The sequence below is a fragment of the Narcine bancroftii genome, chromosome 3, assembly GCF_036971445.1.
Source record: "Narcine bancroftii isolate sNarBan1 chromosome 3, sNarBan1.hap1, whole genome shotgun sequence".
In the NCBI taxonomy this organism is placed as follows: Eukaryota; Metazoa; Chordata; class Chondrichthyes; order Torpediniformes; family Narcinidae; genus Narcine; species Narcine bancroftii.
This window is the reverse complement of record NC_091471.1, coordinates 174,750,467-174,768,523: the sequence shown is the minus strand read 5'-3', so window position 1 is coordinate 174,768,523 and position 18,057 is coordinate 174,750,467. Positions and strand designations below refer to the sequence as shown.

The window sequence follows — 18,057 nt, the reverse complement described above, 5'->3', positions numbered from 1 at the left end:
AACCCAATTTGAGAGAAAATTTCAAATTGGGTGTTAGCTGTTAAAGTTGGGTGCAAATAATTAAGGCTATTAAGGCATGCAAAGGCAATTCTTGGTTCTGTACTCTAAAATAAAATACAAATATGATGTGAGCAAACAAAGGAGATGCAACACTCAGCAAATAGGCATTATACATGGAGAGAAATGGGACTGTCCATATTTTAGGTCAAGACCCTTTTTGAGACAGTGGGTCCCAACCAAAAGGTTTACTGTCCTTTTCTCTCCATGGATGCTGCTCGGTCTGTAGAGTCCTTCCATCTTCTCTGATTGCTCAAGATTCCAGCATCTGCATTCTTGTGTTTTTACAAATAATATATTAGCAAACCACAAGACCTTATAAGCCACACATCAAATGGTGTTTAAAACTTTGGACAACCATTATATCGAAAAGTTACAAGAACAGTGAAAACTTGCAGCATACATTTAACTCAATGGCAAGATGAGGGTTTAGCTACAAGAACTTGAAACTGGGATTCCACCCCCCCCCCCCCCAGAGATCTCCCCCAGCCCTGAACAGACATTAATGGTAACTGATGGAGTTAAATGATTACAAAGGTAATTATAGACCATTTCCACAGTTCAGAGTATGATAAAGATAATAAAATCATTAAAAATTATTTCCAGAGCATGGTTAAAATGTGAGATTATCAAGATGTCAAAATTATACTGGTTGTTCTTGGGGAAAACATTAGTGTCATTTTGATGCTTCTTTGTATCCTATCAATGTGATTAAATCTAATTTTACTTTCCCAAACATGACAACTAGCTGCACTGTGGATTTTGCACAATTTGCATTCAATCACCAATCTATTCTCAGCACAAAGAAATGCAGTTTTTTTTTTACACTAGTTCCCCTCAGCTCAGAAGCCAAACCTTCCATAATTGGTAGTCATCCTCCACTAGAACATGATCAGAACTGTACACAGTACCCACAGGTGGAATTGAATTAGTACTTGATAAATTTTGTATAACTTGTATTTGATCTCTCTTGGTACACTTTAAACTTACTGCTACCACACAGTGTAATGACAACAGGGATCCCCAGTTGCCCAAAATTAATGGAATCTTTATAATACTCACTTATTCACCAACCATATCACATGGTTTTTGGTCATACTAGAATTTTGTTAGCATTCTACATGTTAGTTTGATAGTTCAGTTCCTTGCAATTTACCACCTCCAAAATGTATCAAATTTAATAAGCTGTTCTTATTTGTTCATTATAAATACCAATTGCTCCAGAACCAACTTTGAGGAATTTTTACTGAAATCCCTTCTTCAATCTTGGGTAGCAAAAGACAACTTGGTTATGATTCTACACTGTGTAACAAATGTGATCCTGGCAAACAAATTACATTTAAACTTTAATTACTTCATACAAAGTATTATTTAACAATACACAGTTTTGATGTGGTAATAACTCTTGTGCATTAAGTTCTTGTAATAGCTTTTTCATTCTTTGTAATCGTTGCTCTTGGCGACGAGATTTCTGCTGTAGAAATTTAAGTTTTTTCTTCAGTTTCTCATTTTGTTCCTCCAATTGCTGAATCTTCTTCTTTTGTAAGCATGCATCTCCAACACTGTAGCTATGGTCATAAACAGTTAAAAGCCCATGCCCTTGATTCAATTCAGATTCCTCCATAATTTCTTCTGATGCATGAGGGTGGTTACTTGGTAATGCGATTTCTAGCTTCTATCAATAGGGATCAATGGAATAACAGTTCAGAAATATTCAACTTCAATATTCAGTGAGTTATCATGGTAACAAGATCAACCTTAAAGCTGCAAATTTATCTAATTCAACATTGATAAAGAATAACTAAATTTTAACAAAATTTAAAAATGCAAAAACTGAAATATTTATAGAAAATGCACATTTAGCATAAAATTATTTGTAAAATTTATTTTAACAATGTAATTTAAGGAGCTAACATCTTATTGAAAGCCATAAATTTTGGGATCAATTCAGAACTGAAGGATTCCAGTCCTGAAAGTTTCTCTTTCCATAGATGTTGTTTGAGTTTTCATAATTTTTTTAATTGAAAAACAGAAATTCTGCTTATTGTTATTGTTAAATGTACATTTAGTTAATTTTATTTAACAAAGCACCTGTGGAGCCATTGGGTACCAGATCAATGTGATACTTTGACTCAAAGTGACCAAAGAGATGCAGGCAACCATGAACCCAGGGGCCAAAATTTCAAATCTATGGTTTCCAGCAAAATATTTAGCATTCGCATTTAGAATTCTTTAGCTATTGAAGCAATGAGGGATTCAAAGGCATGCTTGTTTCTTCGATAAGCTGCAGATTTGAAGACAATCTGCATAAAACAAACAGGTGATCAAGACATTTTCTTGGATGCTGAAGATACTAATAAATCAGATTTTTTTTTTAAAGTACCCTTGTATCAGACCAAGCTGGTTGTATCATGCACAAGGATGGCAACAGAAATAAGACTAGTTAATATGTTAAAATTGACCATATGGCAGCATGAACAGTAATGTTTTTCCTGGTTCTCATTTCACTACTTAAAGAGAGCTTCCTATATTTGTTAAAACACATGCCTGAATAAAATATTTTTAAGTACTCTATCCAGTTTTTCATCTATTTTTAGCTGTTAGGATGCGATTTTTGACATCTATTTATTTCATTGGCCAAAAATATATCTGCTTTGGTCTGTAAACAACTTGCATTAGAGCAAATTTTCCCCTTATTGATACAAAATGCATCTACATTATTGGTATATTCACAAAATAAAACACACTAAGTACAACGATGAGACAAATTTCAACCAAGTATCATCGGGCTGTCAACAAGAAAGAAAAAACCCAACTTGTTTCTTTTGTAGATATGCCCAAATACACAGAAATTGATGATTCATTAAATGGAAATAATTAAGTTTAAAGAGAAAAAATAAATTGTAACACCAGAAAAGAAATCCACGTTAGCCTAAAAGTGAAATAAAATCCAGTGCCCCAATAGTGCCAATGGACAATCCTTATCACACGCCCAGTCTGTTGATTTTCATCAACAGAGAGCATGTGAACTCAACCCATGAACTAAAATGGAGAGGAAAGGAGGCTGGTTCATGTAATGATAAGAGGAGGCAATATAGCAATTATGAGAACAAGTACTGAGGGCTGTGTTGCCTACCAGTACCATCTTCAAGGATAGCACCTTGGAGCTGAAAAGAGGGACTTCCCCAACTTAGATGATATGAATATTGTGCTCATCCATCCTGCAGTCTCAGTTCTCATCCACAAAATCTGCAAACACATGATACCTGTTGGACAAGTGCAAGGACCAAAACTGCTACAACATTTCCTTGTGGGTCCTTGTTTATGTGCCTCGCTCATGGACACATTCTTCTATGCATTTGACTGGTCAGGCCAACATTTAAGTTAAGCAGTTTGATGACTCCTGGAAGAAAATTGCCAAGTAACCTTTCCAATACATCATAGTATATGAATCTTGGATTGCAGCTCATCAACTCAAATCAAACCTCTTCAAGCTGGAAAAAAACCCTCTGCAAATATGATCATAATGCATTCAACTGGTTTCTGTCAGCTGCCACGCTATTTTTATCTTAAAATGTTTTAGCTAATGCTCTTACCTCATTTTCCAAGGTGCATACTAGACAACACTCTCAGAATATCATGGTAAGAAATCTGTACTTGTATTTAGGACTACACTTTATTATTCTCAGATGTCACCATATATCAGTTGATCATTTGTAGTGGTTACCCAATCACTTGGGGAACCAAGGCTGCTTGTTTACTATTACAACTTGAAATCACTGAGCAAAAGAGATTTTAACCATAAATCTAAATTAAATCAAGAATTTTTATCCCCACCCCATTCACCAAAGTCCACACTCCATGACTGATGCACTCCAGATGCAAATAGAGTTGTAGGATAATTTTAAAATTAAATTGAAACCACAGGACTGTATTAGATTTATCCACACACATTTTGTATACTGTAAATTATATGTAGTAAATAACACAAAACTTACCTTTGATTGTTGATTTGGTTGAGTAAAGCAGAATATGGATGGCACAGCATTTTCTTCTAGTATTTTATTGTTACAGTTCTTTCTAAAACAGTCCAGTGTGAAATGTTCTGAACACAAATTGCTGTTTTTGGTTGGTGTAAAATTTCTTCGCCTTACAGCATCCAGCCACTTCTTGCAAAGCTCTGGTCGCTTCAAAGGAAACCTTCAAATAGGTTTATAAATATTATTGGAGAGAAAATCTATATTTGGATAGTTAACAGCAAACTCAGTATTTTCAGTTGGTTTTACACCACGCTTCCAAACACGTCTGCATTTTAATGTCTTCAGGAATACAGCAAAGAGGCCAAATGATGTCAGCATGCATACACATACACAGGGTGGGGAGGGAGGGGAGACATGCGCGACCCTTTGTGGACGCTCATCTTGGCCATTCATTTGCACAATACCCACTCCCCCTCCAAATGGCATCCACAGCGGGCTTCCAGACCAATATCTAATTCAATCATTGGTGCACCATGTTAATTTCAAGATTTTGGACAATTATTATCTTGCAGCCCACTATAGTAATATCAGACACTAAACATTACACCATGAAGTGTTTAAAATCCAAAATGTTAATGTATGGACAAAAAAGGTCTTCAGTTATTTAATTCCACTTCCTGTCCTCTACCAAGTCTGCAACAATTATGCAGTGAAACACAAGTCTGCAGATGCTATGATTGTAATAAAAACACAGAAATGCTGGAGGAACTCAGCAGATCTTGCAACGTCCATAGTAGGTAAAGATATATAACTGATGTTTTGGATGAGCCCTTCTTCTCAGGCCCAAAATGTCAGTTATATACCTTTACTCCCTATTGTCACTGAGACCTGCTGTGTTCCTCTACCATTTCTGTGCAACAATTATATTGCTGTGTAGGATTACATCTTATCTATTCCCCCTCATGGCTTTTTTATTAATAAATTTTGGCTCAACATTATCACTTTTTGCCTCCAGGTTCATGGGTTTATGCCTCTTCCTGTACAAATAAAATATTTTACATCAAATTAAGTATTTCTAAAGCACAAGTATAATATTGAGAAAAACAAGTGCCAATGTGTATAAATTCAAATCTCACAAATGGCAGTGACCCACCATATTTTTATAGAAATTATGTTGAACTATAAATATCAGCCAAGAACTGCTCTTTGGATAACAGTGGGGGTTTCTCCACATAAAACTAAACTATCCAATTATTCAGTATGATCCAATGTTTCATCAAAAATGTAGCATTTTGATAGTATAGTACAGCCTTCAGTACTACATAACATTGGCCTAAATTATATAGTCAAGTCTCTGGAAGTAGATTGACTGCATAATCTATCACCTTAATCATATTAGGGTGCCACCTGAGCCATTACTATGGATAGAATGGAAAAAACACAAGGCCAAAAGTGAAAATGTTTAGTTGTAGCTTTACTAAAAATAGAAAATGCTAGAAATACAAGTACTCTAGTTATACATTATCTGTGGGAAGATAAACAGTTCACGTTTCAGATCAAAATAGCTCTAATAAAGGGCCTGGAATCTGACACCTTGTTTCTCTTCGTTGAGGTACAGCTTAACCATCTGAGTATTTCCAGCATTTTCTGTTTTTATTTTAGATTTCCATCATCTTTATCTACCATTGATTTGCTGATGTTTTCTATTTTCTGCACATTTAGCAGGTGGGGTACTTCACAGAACATAGAAATCCACATCAAAGTATAGGCCCTCTAGCCCAGTGTTGTGCCAACCCAATAACCTACTGCAGGGTTTCCCAAACTGTGTCCCGTGAAAAGGCCTTGGGGTTCCGCAGGAGAAGTTACAGGGATCTATCTTTTTTTTAAATTACTTTTTACCTCCATCTTTAATTCCTTTTGTTTCTGGAGGGAGACAAGATGGTGGCCACAGGGTGGGGAGGAAGGGGAGACATGCGCAACCCTTTGTGGACGCTCACCTTGGCCATTAATTTGCACAATACCCACTCCCCCTCCAATTGGCGTCCGCAGCGGGGTTCCAGACCAATTACTAGGCAGAATGATGGTGGAGGGGGGATTGTGATGTCTCTTACCCCCACCCTTGCAGCCAATCACTGGATTGAAGCCCCATTGTATCATCAGCGGGTGGATGGGCTCGAAAGGGATTAAGGTGCAAAAGCTCCTCCCCATCTAATCAACAGCGCTCCCTCCCCAAGTTTGTTCAGCACAGCAGGAGTTCTTGAGCTCTGTTTTTTGTCCCATTTGTGTGGTGTGCTCCATTTCTCATTGACAGTGCAAACCATGCCGCTGGAACTAATCTGCTTTTGCAAGTTGAGGGAGCAGCTGAAAGGGTAGGTAGAGGGGAAACTCACATGATCGCAACAACTTGGATTCGGCACCTCGCTTCTTTTCAAAACAAGTGACGGTACGATGGTTTGCCACCTTGGCACGAGAGCGCAATGGGGCTGCCCATGCTGGAACGACCACCAGTACAGGTAGATTATCTTGCTCCTGCTTCGGGGTCCAGCTGCAGATGGGTAGGGGGAGAGGCTTCCCCAAGGAGCTGGATGCTTGATTTGGAAAATTTTTAAAAAGTGAAATACAGGTGAGGAAAGGTGGCCCAAGAGCTCTATGACGATGGGTTTGGGTATGACGAGGAGTTGAGTGGATATTGTCTTGACCTGCCCTGAAGCCAAAACGACAACAAATAAGTTATTGAGAACCACAAAAGCCTGCCAATGCTGGAATCTTGGGCAAAGAAGTCCACAGGTCAGATAGCATTCATGGGGAGAAATGGTCAGTTGTTGAACTCGGGACAGAACAGCAAGCAGCGACTGGAGTTCGGGGCAGGGGACCCTTGATCTCAGACTGGTGTCTTTTCAACGAGTACATATCCCGGAGGACCCCCCCCCCCCACCATCACGCTGACCCTACCAGGTCTTTTAAATTGTAATTGATGATTGGGGTTCTGCTATTTCCAAGTGTTCCCTAAAAGGGTTCTGTGAGCTAAAAAGTTTGGGAAGTCTTGACCTACTCTAACAATTGCCTAAAAATTTCCTTCTGCATAACCCTCCATTTTTGTCAGTTCCTTCTAGCTATCAAATAGAGTGCCCTCTATAATATTTGGGACAATTACACTTTTTTTCCTTTATTTGCCCCTGTGCTCCACACTTCTAAATTTGTAATCAAACAATTCACATGAGATTAAAGTACACTTTCCAGATTTTATTCAAGGTTATTTGTAAACGTTTTGGTTTGACCATGTAGAAATTATGCACTTTTTATATATAGTTCCCCCATTTCTGGCCACTGTAATATTTGGGACATTTGGCTTCACAAGTATTTGTGATTACTCAGATATGCTTAATTGTTTCTTTTTTTAAAATTTTTTATTTTTCACATTATAAACCATATTGACCAAGATACATAGACATTTTTCTTCTTAAATATATAGTGTAGTTTTCTCCCCTTTTCCCCCCCTCCTTCCCTCCCTCCCTCACTCCCTTCCCCATTTATTTAAAGTTCAATCAAGAAGATACATTAAACCCATTAAACAATGTTGTCACTTAATAAAAATAAACAAGAAATTTTACTGAGTCAGTTCTTTTCGTTATCTTCTCCTTCTGTCATTTTAGGTGGTGGAAGTCCACGGTAGGATTTCACTATTGTGTTTCATGTATGGCTCCCATATTTGTTCGAATATTGTAATGTTATTTTTTCTAATGGAATACATTTATTCATTTCTATATACCATTGTTGTATTCTCAAGTTGTCTTCTAATTTCCAGGTTGACATAATACATTTTTTTGCTACAGCTAGGGCTATCATAACAGATCTTTTTTGTGCTCCATCCAAATCGAGTCTAAATTCTTTATTTCTTATATTACTTAGGAGGAAGATCTCTGGGTTTTTTGGTATATTGCTTTTTGTGATTTTATTTAATATCTGGTTTAGATCTTCCCAAAATTTTTCCACTTTCTCACATGTCCAAATTGCATGAATTGTTGTTCCCGTTTCCTTTTTACAGCAAAAACATCTGTCTGATACTGTTGGGTCCCATTTATTTAACTTTTGAGGTGTGATGTATAGCCTATGTATCCAGTTATATTGTATCATGCGTAACCTCGTGTTTATTGTATTTCTCATAGTTCCGGAGCATAGCTTCTCCCATGTTTCATTCTTTATCTTTATGTTTAGATCTTGTTCCCATTTTTGTTTAGGTTTACCATTTGCTTCCTCGTTCTCCTTTTCTTGCAGTTTGATGCACATGTTTGTTACAAATTTTTTAATTATCATTGTGTCTGTAATCACATATTCAAAATTGCTTCCTTCTGGTAACCTCAGACTGTTTCCCAATTTGTCCTTCAAGTAGGTTTTCAGTTGGTAGTATGCAAACATTGTATTGTGAGTTACATTATATTTATCTTTCATTTGTTCAAAGGATAATAATTTATTTCCCGAAAAACAATTTTCTATTCTTTTGATCCCTTTTCTCTCCCATTCTCTAAAGGAAAGGTTATCTATTGTAAAAGGAATTAGCTGATTTTGCGTCAATATTAGTTTTGGTAGTTGGTAATTTGTTTTATTCCTTTCTATGTGAATCTTCTTCCAAATGTTAAGCAGATGATGCAATACCGGTGAATTCCTACATTGCACCAATTTTTCATCCCATTTATATAGTATATGTTCAGGTATCTTCTCCCCTATTTTATCTAGTTCTAATCTGGTCCAATCTGGTTTTTCCCTTGTTTGATAAAAATCTGATAGGTATCTTAATTGTGCGGCTCTATAATAATTTTTAAAGTTTGGTAGTTGTAAGCCTCCTTGTTTATTCCATTCTGTTAATTTATCTAGTGCCATCCTCAGTTCCGCCCCTTTCCATAAGAATTTCCTTATTATTTTCTTTAACTCCTTGAAGAATTTCTCTGTTAGGCGTATTGGTAATGACTGAAATAGGTATTGTATCCTTGGGAAAATGTTCATTTTAATACAGTTTATCCTTCCTATCAATGTTAGTGGTAAGTCTTTCCAATGCTCTAAGTCATCTTGTAATTATTTCATTAATGGATGGTAATTGAGTTTATATAGATGGCCGAGGTTTTTATTTAGTTGTATACCTAGGTATTGCATTGCTTGTGTTTGCCATCTAAATGGCGATTCTTTCTTAAACTTTGTGAAATCCGCATTATTCATTGGCATTGCTTCACTTTTATTTGCGTTGATCTTGTACCCCGACACTTCTCCATATTCCTTCAATTTCCTATATAATTCTTTTATTGATATTTCTGGTTCTGTTAAGTATATTATAACGTCATCTGAAAATAGACTGATTTTATATTCCTTCTCTTTTATTTTTATCCCTTTTATTTTATTTTCTGTTCTTATCAGTTCTGCTAGTGGTTCTATAGCTAACACGAACAGTGAGGGAGATAGTGGACATCCCTGCCTTGTTGATCTGCTTAAGTTAAATTGTCTTGAAATATATCCATTTACTGTCACTCGCCAATGGCCCCTTATATAATGCTTTAATCCAATTAATATATTTCTCTGGTAGGCTGAATTTTTGTAGTACTTTGAATAAATAATTCCATTCTACTCTGTCAAAGGCCTTCTCTGCGTCTAAAGCAACCGCTACTGTTGGAGTTTTATTTCCTTCTACTGCATGAATTAAGTTAATAAATTTACAGATATTGTCTGTTGTTCGTCTTTTTTTAATAAATCCAGTTTGGTATAGATTTACTATTTTTGGTACATAGTCAGCCAATCTGTTTGCTATTAGTTTATCTATTATCTTATAATCTGTGTTAAGTAAAGATATTGGTCTATATGATGCTGGTGCAAATGGATCTTTCCCTGTCTTTGGTATTACTGTAATTATTGCTGTTTTGCATGAATCTGGTATGCTTTGTGTTTTATCAATCTGATTAATTACTTCCAGAAGGGGAGGAATTATTAAGTCTTTAAATGTTTTATAGAATTCTATTCAGAATCCATCCTCTCCTGGTGTTTTATTGTTCAGTAGTTTTTTTAATATCTCCTGTAATTCTTCTATTTCAAATGGTTTTATTAATTTATTTTGCTCCTCTGTTTGTAGTTTTGGTAGTTCAATTTTAGTTAGAAATTCATCTATTTTATCTTCTTTCCCTTCGTTTTCAGTTTGATATAGTTGCTCGTAGAATTCCCTGAAGTTTTCATTGATCTCCGTTGAATTATATGTAATTTGCTTGTCCTTTTTCCTTAATGCCAATACCATTCTTTTAGTTTGTTCTGTCTTAAGCTGCCAACCTAGAATTTTGTGTTTTTTCTCCTAGCTCATAATATTTCTGTTTTATCTTCATTATGTTCTTCTCCACCTTATATGTTTGTAGTGTTTCATATTTTATTTTCTTGTCTGTCAATTCTCTTTTAGTTGTATCTTCCTTTATTGCTAATTCTTTTTCTATATTTGTTATTTCCCTTTCCAACTGTTCTGTTTCCCGATTGTAGTCCTTCTTCATCTTAATTACATAACTTATTATTTGCCCTCTGATGAACGCTTTCATTGTGTCCCACAGTATAAACTTATCTTTCACTGATTCCGTATTTATTTCAAAGTACATTTTAATTTGTCGTTCAATGAATTCTCTAAAATCCTGTCTTTTAAGTAGCATGGAGTTTAATCTCCATCTATACATTCTTGGTGGGATGTCCTCTATCTCTATTGCCAATAACAGGGGTGAGTGGTCCGATAATAGTCTAGCTTTATATTCCATTTTCCTAACTCTCCCTTGAATGTGGGCTGATAACAGGAATAGGTCTATCCTTGAGTATGTTTTATGTCTACCCGAATAATATGAATATTCCTTTTCCTTTGGGTGTTGTTTCCTCCATATATCCAAAAGTTGCATTTCTTGCATCGATTTAATTATAAATTTGGTTACTTCGTTCTTTCTGTTAAGTTTTTTTTTCCAGATTTATCCATGTTTGAGTCCAAATTAAGGTTAAAATCCCCTCCTATTAGTATGTTCCCTTGCGTGTCTGCTATCTTCAAAAAGATATCTTGCATAAATTTTTGATCTTCTTCATTAGGTGAATATACATTGAGTAAATTCCAAAATTCTGAATATATCTGACATTTTATCATTACATATCCCCTGCTGGATCTATTATTTCCTCTTCTATTTTGATTGGTACATTTTTATTGATTAATATAGCTACTTCTCTGGCTTTTGAATTATATAATGCTGCTGTTACATGTCCTATCCAATCTCTCTTTAATTTCTTGTGTTCCACTTCAGTTAGATATGTTTCTTGTACGAATGCTATATCAATTTTTTATTTTTTCAGTAAATTTAACAGTTTCTTCCTTTTGATTTGGTTATGTATTCCATGAATATTTAAAGTCATATAGTTCAATATAGCCATTTCATACTTTGTTATTCTTTCCTTTCCATTTCCTCATCACCACCATTTCTGCTTTCTTTTTTTGAACACATTATAAGACAACATTTCTAAAACATAAAATATTTCCACTATTCTCATATCTAAAATTCCTTTAACCCCAATAGTCCCTCTTCTGAGTTGCCCTTTGTCCCTTGTCGGGCAACCACATCTCCCCTCTCCATTTGGATTTGCGAATTCGCTCGCAAGCGTCAACTGATTTCGCAGTGACTGTAATTCTTCCCCACCCAGCCACCCCAGAAAAGATTTTAATCTTCATATATAACAAAGGTCACTCTCTTAATTCCCTCCTTACTTCCTTTCTTCCCCTTCTTAGTTCTTACCTATACTCTATTTTTTTTTATATATATATACACATACACACACACACATATATATATATATACATACATACATATATATATATATAAACACATATATATACACATACACACATACACACATACACACACACACAAACATACACATACAAACATACAAACATACACATACAAACATACACATACAAACATACACATACAAACATACACATACAAACATACACATACAAACATACACATACAAACATACACATACAAACATACACATACAAACATACACATACAAACATACACATACAAACATACACATACATATATATATATACATACATATTATCATATATACCTACATACACACATACATATAGTTTGTTATCACTTTTGTTCTTGTTACATTTCTTCATCTCTCTGTCTGTTTTGTAGTTGTTCTGCAAATTTTCGTGCTTCTTCCGGAAACGAGAATAGTCTGTTTTGCTGCCCCGGAATAACTATTTTAAGTACTGCTGGGTATTTTAACATAAATTTATAACCTTTTTTCCATAGGGTCGTTTTTGCTGCATTGAACTCCTTTCTCTTCTTCAGGAGTTCAAAACTTATATCTGGATAGAAAAAATTTTTTTGACTTCTCTTATTTTTTTCATTGCCTTCTCCAATATATTTTCTCTTGTTGTATATCTTGGGAATTTTACTAGAATGGATCTTGGTTTTTGTTGTGGTTTAGGGGCTAATGTTCTGTGTGCCCTTTCTATTTCCATTTATTCCTGTAATTCTGGTCTTCCTAGGACCCTGGGGATCCATTCTTTTATAAATTCTTTCATATTTTTGCCTTCTTCATCTTCCTTAAGGCCCACTATCTTTATATTGTTTCTTCTATTATAATTTTCTATTATATCTATCTTCTGAGCTAACAGCTCCTGTGTCTCTAACTTTTTTATCAGATTCTTCTAATTTCTTTTTTTAAGTCATCTACTTCCATTTCTATGGCTGTTTCTCGTTCTTCCACCTTGTCTACTCTTTTTCCTATATCTGTCATGATCATCTCTAATCTATTCACTTTTTCTTCTGTACTTTTTATTCTTCTTTTTATTTCACTGAATTCTTGTGACTGCCATTCTTTTACTGTTTCCATATATTCTTTAAAAAAATATATCCATGTACTTGCCCTTCCCTTCATCTTCCATTTCTCTGTGTTCTTCCTCTTCTTCTTCTTCTGAGTCCACTCCAGGATCTGTGTCCTTTACCTGTCTCTTTTGGTTTTCTTGTTGGGTTGTTTGTTTTATTTTGTTGGGTATTTTTGGTCTTCTTATTTTTATTAGAAGTGTCTTGGTGTTGGTCTTCTTCCTCTGGGTTGGTCATCTGTTGTTTCTTTGATTTCTTATTTTTACTCTCTTCTTTCTTGTTCTCGTTATTTCTATGTTTTCCTCTTGCTGTTGTGTTGTAGTTGTCTGTTTCAGCTCTGGAGATCTACTCCTCAGCTGGTCCCCCCTCCCGTCAGTGTTTTTTTTGTCCTGCGCATCGCGCATGCGCGGTTGCGCACTTTTGTTTGGCTCCGTGAGCCATTTTTGTAGTCCCGAGTTCGGGGCTTCGACTGACCTCAGGGAGTGGGCTTCTCTCTCCACGGCAGGCCTCCTCGTACCGGTAAGGCCTTCACCTTCTTCTTCCGACGTCTTTCCTTCTTCTTTTCTTCCCGTTGTTTTTGGTTTTTCTTTCTTCGCTGCCATTTTCTCCACACTTTTACTTTCACTTTGTTTTGCTTTTTATGTTTGTGCCTTTGCTTTTTCTCTATCTTTTTTTTAAACTTTTCTGGAGAGGGCTGGAGTTCCCCTACCGGCCACTACTCCATCACGTGACTCCTCTCATGCTTAATTGTTTCTTTAGTGCAGGTATGAAAAAGTTAGTCTTGTTTATAAGTTTCTGATCATCTTTGGAGTCTGTAGTTGCCATTTTTTCAACACGAGAACCAGAATTGTTCCAATGAAAGAAGCCATTATGAGGCTGAAAAACCAGAATAAGAGACATCCCCCAAACCTTAGGGTTACCAAAAGTAACTGCTTGGAACATCATTAAGAAGAAAGAGAGTATTGGTGAGCTCAATAATCTCAAAGGGAATGGTATTCTAAGGAAGACGTCAACTGCTAATGACAGAAGAATTCTCAAGATAATGATGAAAAATTACCAAAAGCCTGTCCAACAGATCAGAAATACTCTTTAGGAGGCAAGTGTGGATGCATCAATGACTGCTGTCTGCAGACTTCATGAACAGAAATACAGAGGCTACACTGCAAGATGCAAACCACTAGAAACAGGATGGCCAGATTACAGTTTGCCTAGAAGAACAAAGAGCCTGCAGAATTCTAGAAAAAGGTCCTGTGGACAGATGAGGCCAGGATTAACCTGTATCCAAGTGATGGCAAGAGCTAAGTAGGAAGCATAAAGGAACTGCCCAAGATCCAAATATGGTGGTGGGGGTGTTATGAGCTGGGCATGTATGGCTGCCAGAAGTACTGACGCACTTACCTTCATTGATGCAACTACTGATGGCAGTAGAAAAATTAAATCTGAGCTGTAAAGAAACATCTGCTCAAATTTGAGCAAACACTTTCAAACTCATTGGACAGCAATTCATCCTACAGCAAGACAATGACCCCAAACATACTGATAAGGCAACAAAAGAGTATTTCAAAGCTAAAAACTGGAAAATTATTGAATGGCCAAGACAGTCACCCCGTCTAAATCCAATTGAGCTTGTTTCCACATGATGAAGAGAAAATTATGGGGAGAAACTCCCAAAATAAACAGGAGCTGAAGATGGCTGCAGATCACCAGAGAAGATACTCAGCCCCTGGTGATGTCTATGAATGACAGACTTCAAGCAACAAAGTACTAAACATGACTACTTTACCCACTATGTCCAAATATTATGGTGCCCTGAAATGAGGGACTATGTGTAAAAATTGCTGTAATTTCTGCATGGTCAAACCAAAATGTACACAAATACCCTTTAATAAAATCTGGAATGTGCACTTTAATCTCATGTGAATTGTTTGATAACAAATTTAATACTGTGGAGCACAGTGGCAAATCAAGGGAAAAAAGTGTATTTGTTCCAAACATTATGGAAGGCACTGAAGTTTTTAAAATATTATTTTGTACCTGACCACCATCATTGCTGACAGTACATTGCCTGCACTCACAACTGTGTGTGGAAAAACTTACCTCTTGAATCCCCCCCGTACCCAAGCACCTTAAAAGTATGCCCCCCTCAAGTTAGCCATTTTAACCTTGGGAAATATCCTCTGTCCATCCACTCAATCAATGCTTCTCAGCACAGTTAGCATCATGGTTAGCGCAATGCTATTATAGCACCAGTGACCCAGGTTTGAATCTGGAGCAGTCTTTGTGGATTTCCTCCAGTTGCTCTGGTTTCATCTCACCCTTCAAAAAACATACGGGGTTTGTAAGTTAATTGGGGTATTTGGGTGCATGAGCTTGTGGACTGGAAGGGCCTGTTATCATGCTGTATGTCTAAATTTAAAAAAAATATTGTACACCTCTCATCAGGTCACTCCTCATCCTCTGTCGTTCCAAGGAGAAAAGACCAATCACTCAACCTATCCTCATAAAGCATACTCTCCAATCCAGGCAACATCCTGTAAATTTCCTCTGCACATTCTCTATAGCATCCAAATCTTTCCTGAAATGAGGTGACCAGAACTGAATACAATACAATATGAATACAAGTGTGGTCTAACCAAGATCTGTAACATTACTTCACAGCTCTTGAACTCTGTTTCATGGTTAATGAAAACCAACACACCATACAACACTATCAATCTGTGTAGTGGCTTTGAGTGTCCAATGGACACGGACCCCAAAATCTCCTAATTTGGCCACACTGCTCAGGATCCTCCCATTAACTTTGTATTCTGCCTTCAAATTTTACAAACCAAAATGAACCACCTTGTTCTTTTCTGGGTTAAACTCCATCTACCACTTATCAACTCAGCTCTGTATCACATCAATGTTCCTTTGTAACCTCTGACAACCTTCCAAACTATCCACACGACAAACCACTTTCACATCATCCACAAACTTACTAACTCACCCTTCCAGGTCATTTGTATTTTTTTTTTTTTAAAAATCACAGAGGAATGGTTGCAGAACAGCTCCCTGCAGAACACAAATGGACACTGATCTCTATGTAGAATACAAACCAGTCAAGGCAAAGTGTAAATTCTAGTCATCATTAAGGATTTTCTCATCAGAATTCCAGGAATAGGGTATTTTCCAACTATACATTAGATTATAACACAGGCTTATCAAAGTCTTTCAGAGCCATCACCAGTTACCACACTTGCAAAGACTGACGACAAAATAATCAAGAAAATAAGCCCTGAGCTCAAGTAAAAGGAAACATTAGAAAGATAAAATAAAATGGTACAAATAACAGATATCTGCAATAATAAATTGTAGAAGTTGAGTTTGAGCGTTTTCCCATGAATATTTCCAGCACTTTGCAGTTGTTTTTAATTCAAAATTCTACTCTAAATGTATAGGCACTCTGAAATCAAAACGCCGTCGACTCAAACCCCTCCTTTCCCTTTCCCACACGCCCCCCCACACCCACCCACACCTTATTACCATCCGAGGTTCCCTTCTCATCGTTCCGGGCCTTCACCTATCATCACGTCTCTCTTCATCAAACGCAGAGGTCATTCATCCCTCACTCACTACATCTCTCTTGGAGTCCTTTTCCCGCTTTACCCCTCCGCCCTACCCAATTTCTCTCTTACCTCCAACATCTCACTTCGTTCAACTTCCTTCCATACATGCAGCCGCACTCAGAACGGCCTGACCTGCCAGCCTACGCTAAGCTTGTAAGATCGCCGGCCAAGCACAAGAAAACTCAGAGCTGCAATCAACGGGTTTCCCTGTCGGACGCCAACCCCAGAGCCTACCTGTGGAAAGAAACGCCGCGATCCTTGTCATACCGGTTCTTGCAGCCATAAGCTGAACAGGACAGCACCATGGCACCGAGCTGCCTGCAAACTCCGGACCGCGCCCACCTGACCTCCGTTCTCGGCTCTCATTGGCTGGCTCTGCCAGCTGCCGTCATGTTTATTAAAATTGTGACGTAATTGATAACTACTGGGCGACGAGCGACTTTCCGCAGCGGCGGTAATTGCTGGTGGAGAGTCGGCTGAAATTAGTCAAGGGAAGATCCTGCTAACGAACGACACGTGTAAGAATTAAGAGGTGAAGTCGACCTACGGCAAGATTAGGGGTGACCTTGAACCTCAGCTCATTTTATTCACTTAATTTCCTGAAATTGCGTTTTGAATGTATTGAACGCAATGACTGAGACTGCACGACTGCCTGTGAAGAATTCTAATCCCCTGGGCATACCTGAAGACTTTTTAATGAAGACATTTCTCATTACAGTGAAAAGGCTCCCTTTTTATTTACGAATCTATGATTCCTTCGTTAGGGGACATAAAATTATTGTATTTGTCCAGCCCTGAAATAATTCTGTAAGTTTCAAGGAGAATATGGAATATAAGCTCAGTGTTTCCTCATTCTGCCAATACACCATCTCAGAAAGCAATATAGCAAACTGTCATTGCATTCACCTGTGGAAAGAAGATATTTTTTAGTAAGGAGACCAAAGCTGCATTTAATACTCCAGGTCCGGTCTCATTGGGGGAATCAGAGTGGAGAGGATGAAGAAATTTAAATTCTCGGAAGTCTCTATCTCGGTGGATCAGTCGTGGACCCAACACACTAATATCATTGTGAAGAAAGCACGTCAGCGCCTCTACTTCCTTGGGAGTTTGTGGAGGTGTGGCAATGACATCAGAAACACTGGCAAATTTTTACAGATATATTGTGGAAATTGTGCTGACCGCTGCATCATGGTCTGGTATGGGGACACCAATACCCATGAGCATAAAGCCATGCAAAAGATAGTAGACAAACCCCAGGATATCACAGGCATAACCCTCCCTACCATTGAGAACATCTTCAGGGAACACTGCTTCAGAGAGCACCACCAATCATCAAGAACCCACACCGCCCAGCACATGCTCTGTCCTTGTTGCTACCATTAGGAAAGAGGACTAGGTACCACAAGACTCATATCACCAGGTTCAGGAACAGCTGCCACCCCTCCACTATCAACACTTCCTCAATGATAAACTCAATCAGGGACACATTTAAGGACTTACCTTTTTGCACTTTTTTTT

The 18,057-nt window shown here is 37.2% G+C and overlaps 1 protein-coding gene across 1 annotated transcript; it reads right to left on the bottom strand.

Moving 5' to 3' along the window:
• Positions 1–1,384: 1,384 nt before the first annotated feature.
• LOC138757865 (THAP domain-containing protein 1-like) lies at positions 1,385–16,898 on the bottom strand. The gene is made up of 3 exons (XM_069925870.1): positions 16,774–16,898; positions 4,056–4,257; positions 1,385–1,732 (listed from the first exon to the last, which is right to left on the bottom strand). The coding sequence occupies exons 1-3, from the start codon at positions 16,842–16,844 to the stop codon at positions 1,397–1,399; spliced, it is 609 nt and encodes a 202-aa protein (XP_069781971.1). The 5' UTR covers positions 16,845–16,898; the 3' UTR covers positions 1,385–1,396.
• Positions 16,899–18,057: the final 1,159 nt, after the last annotated feature.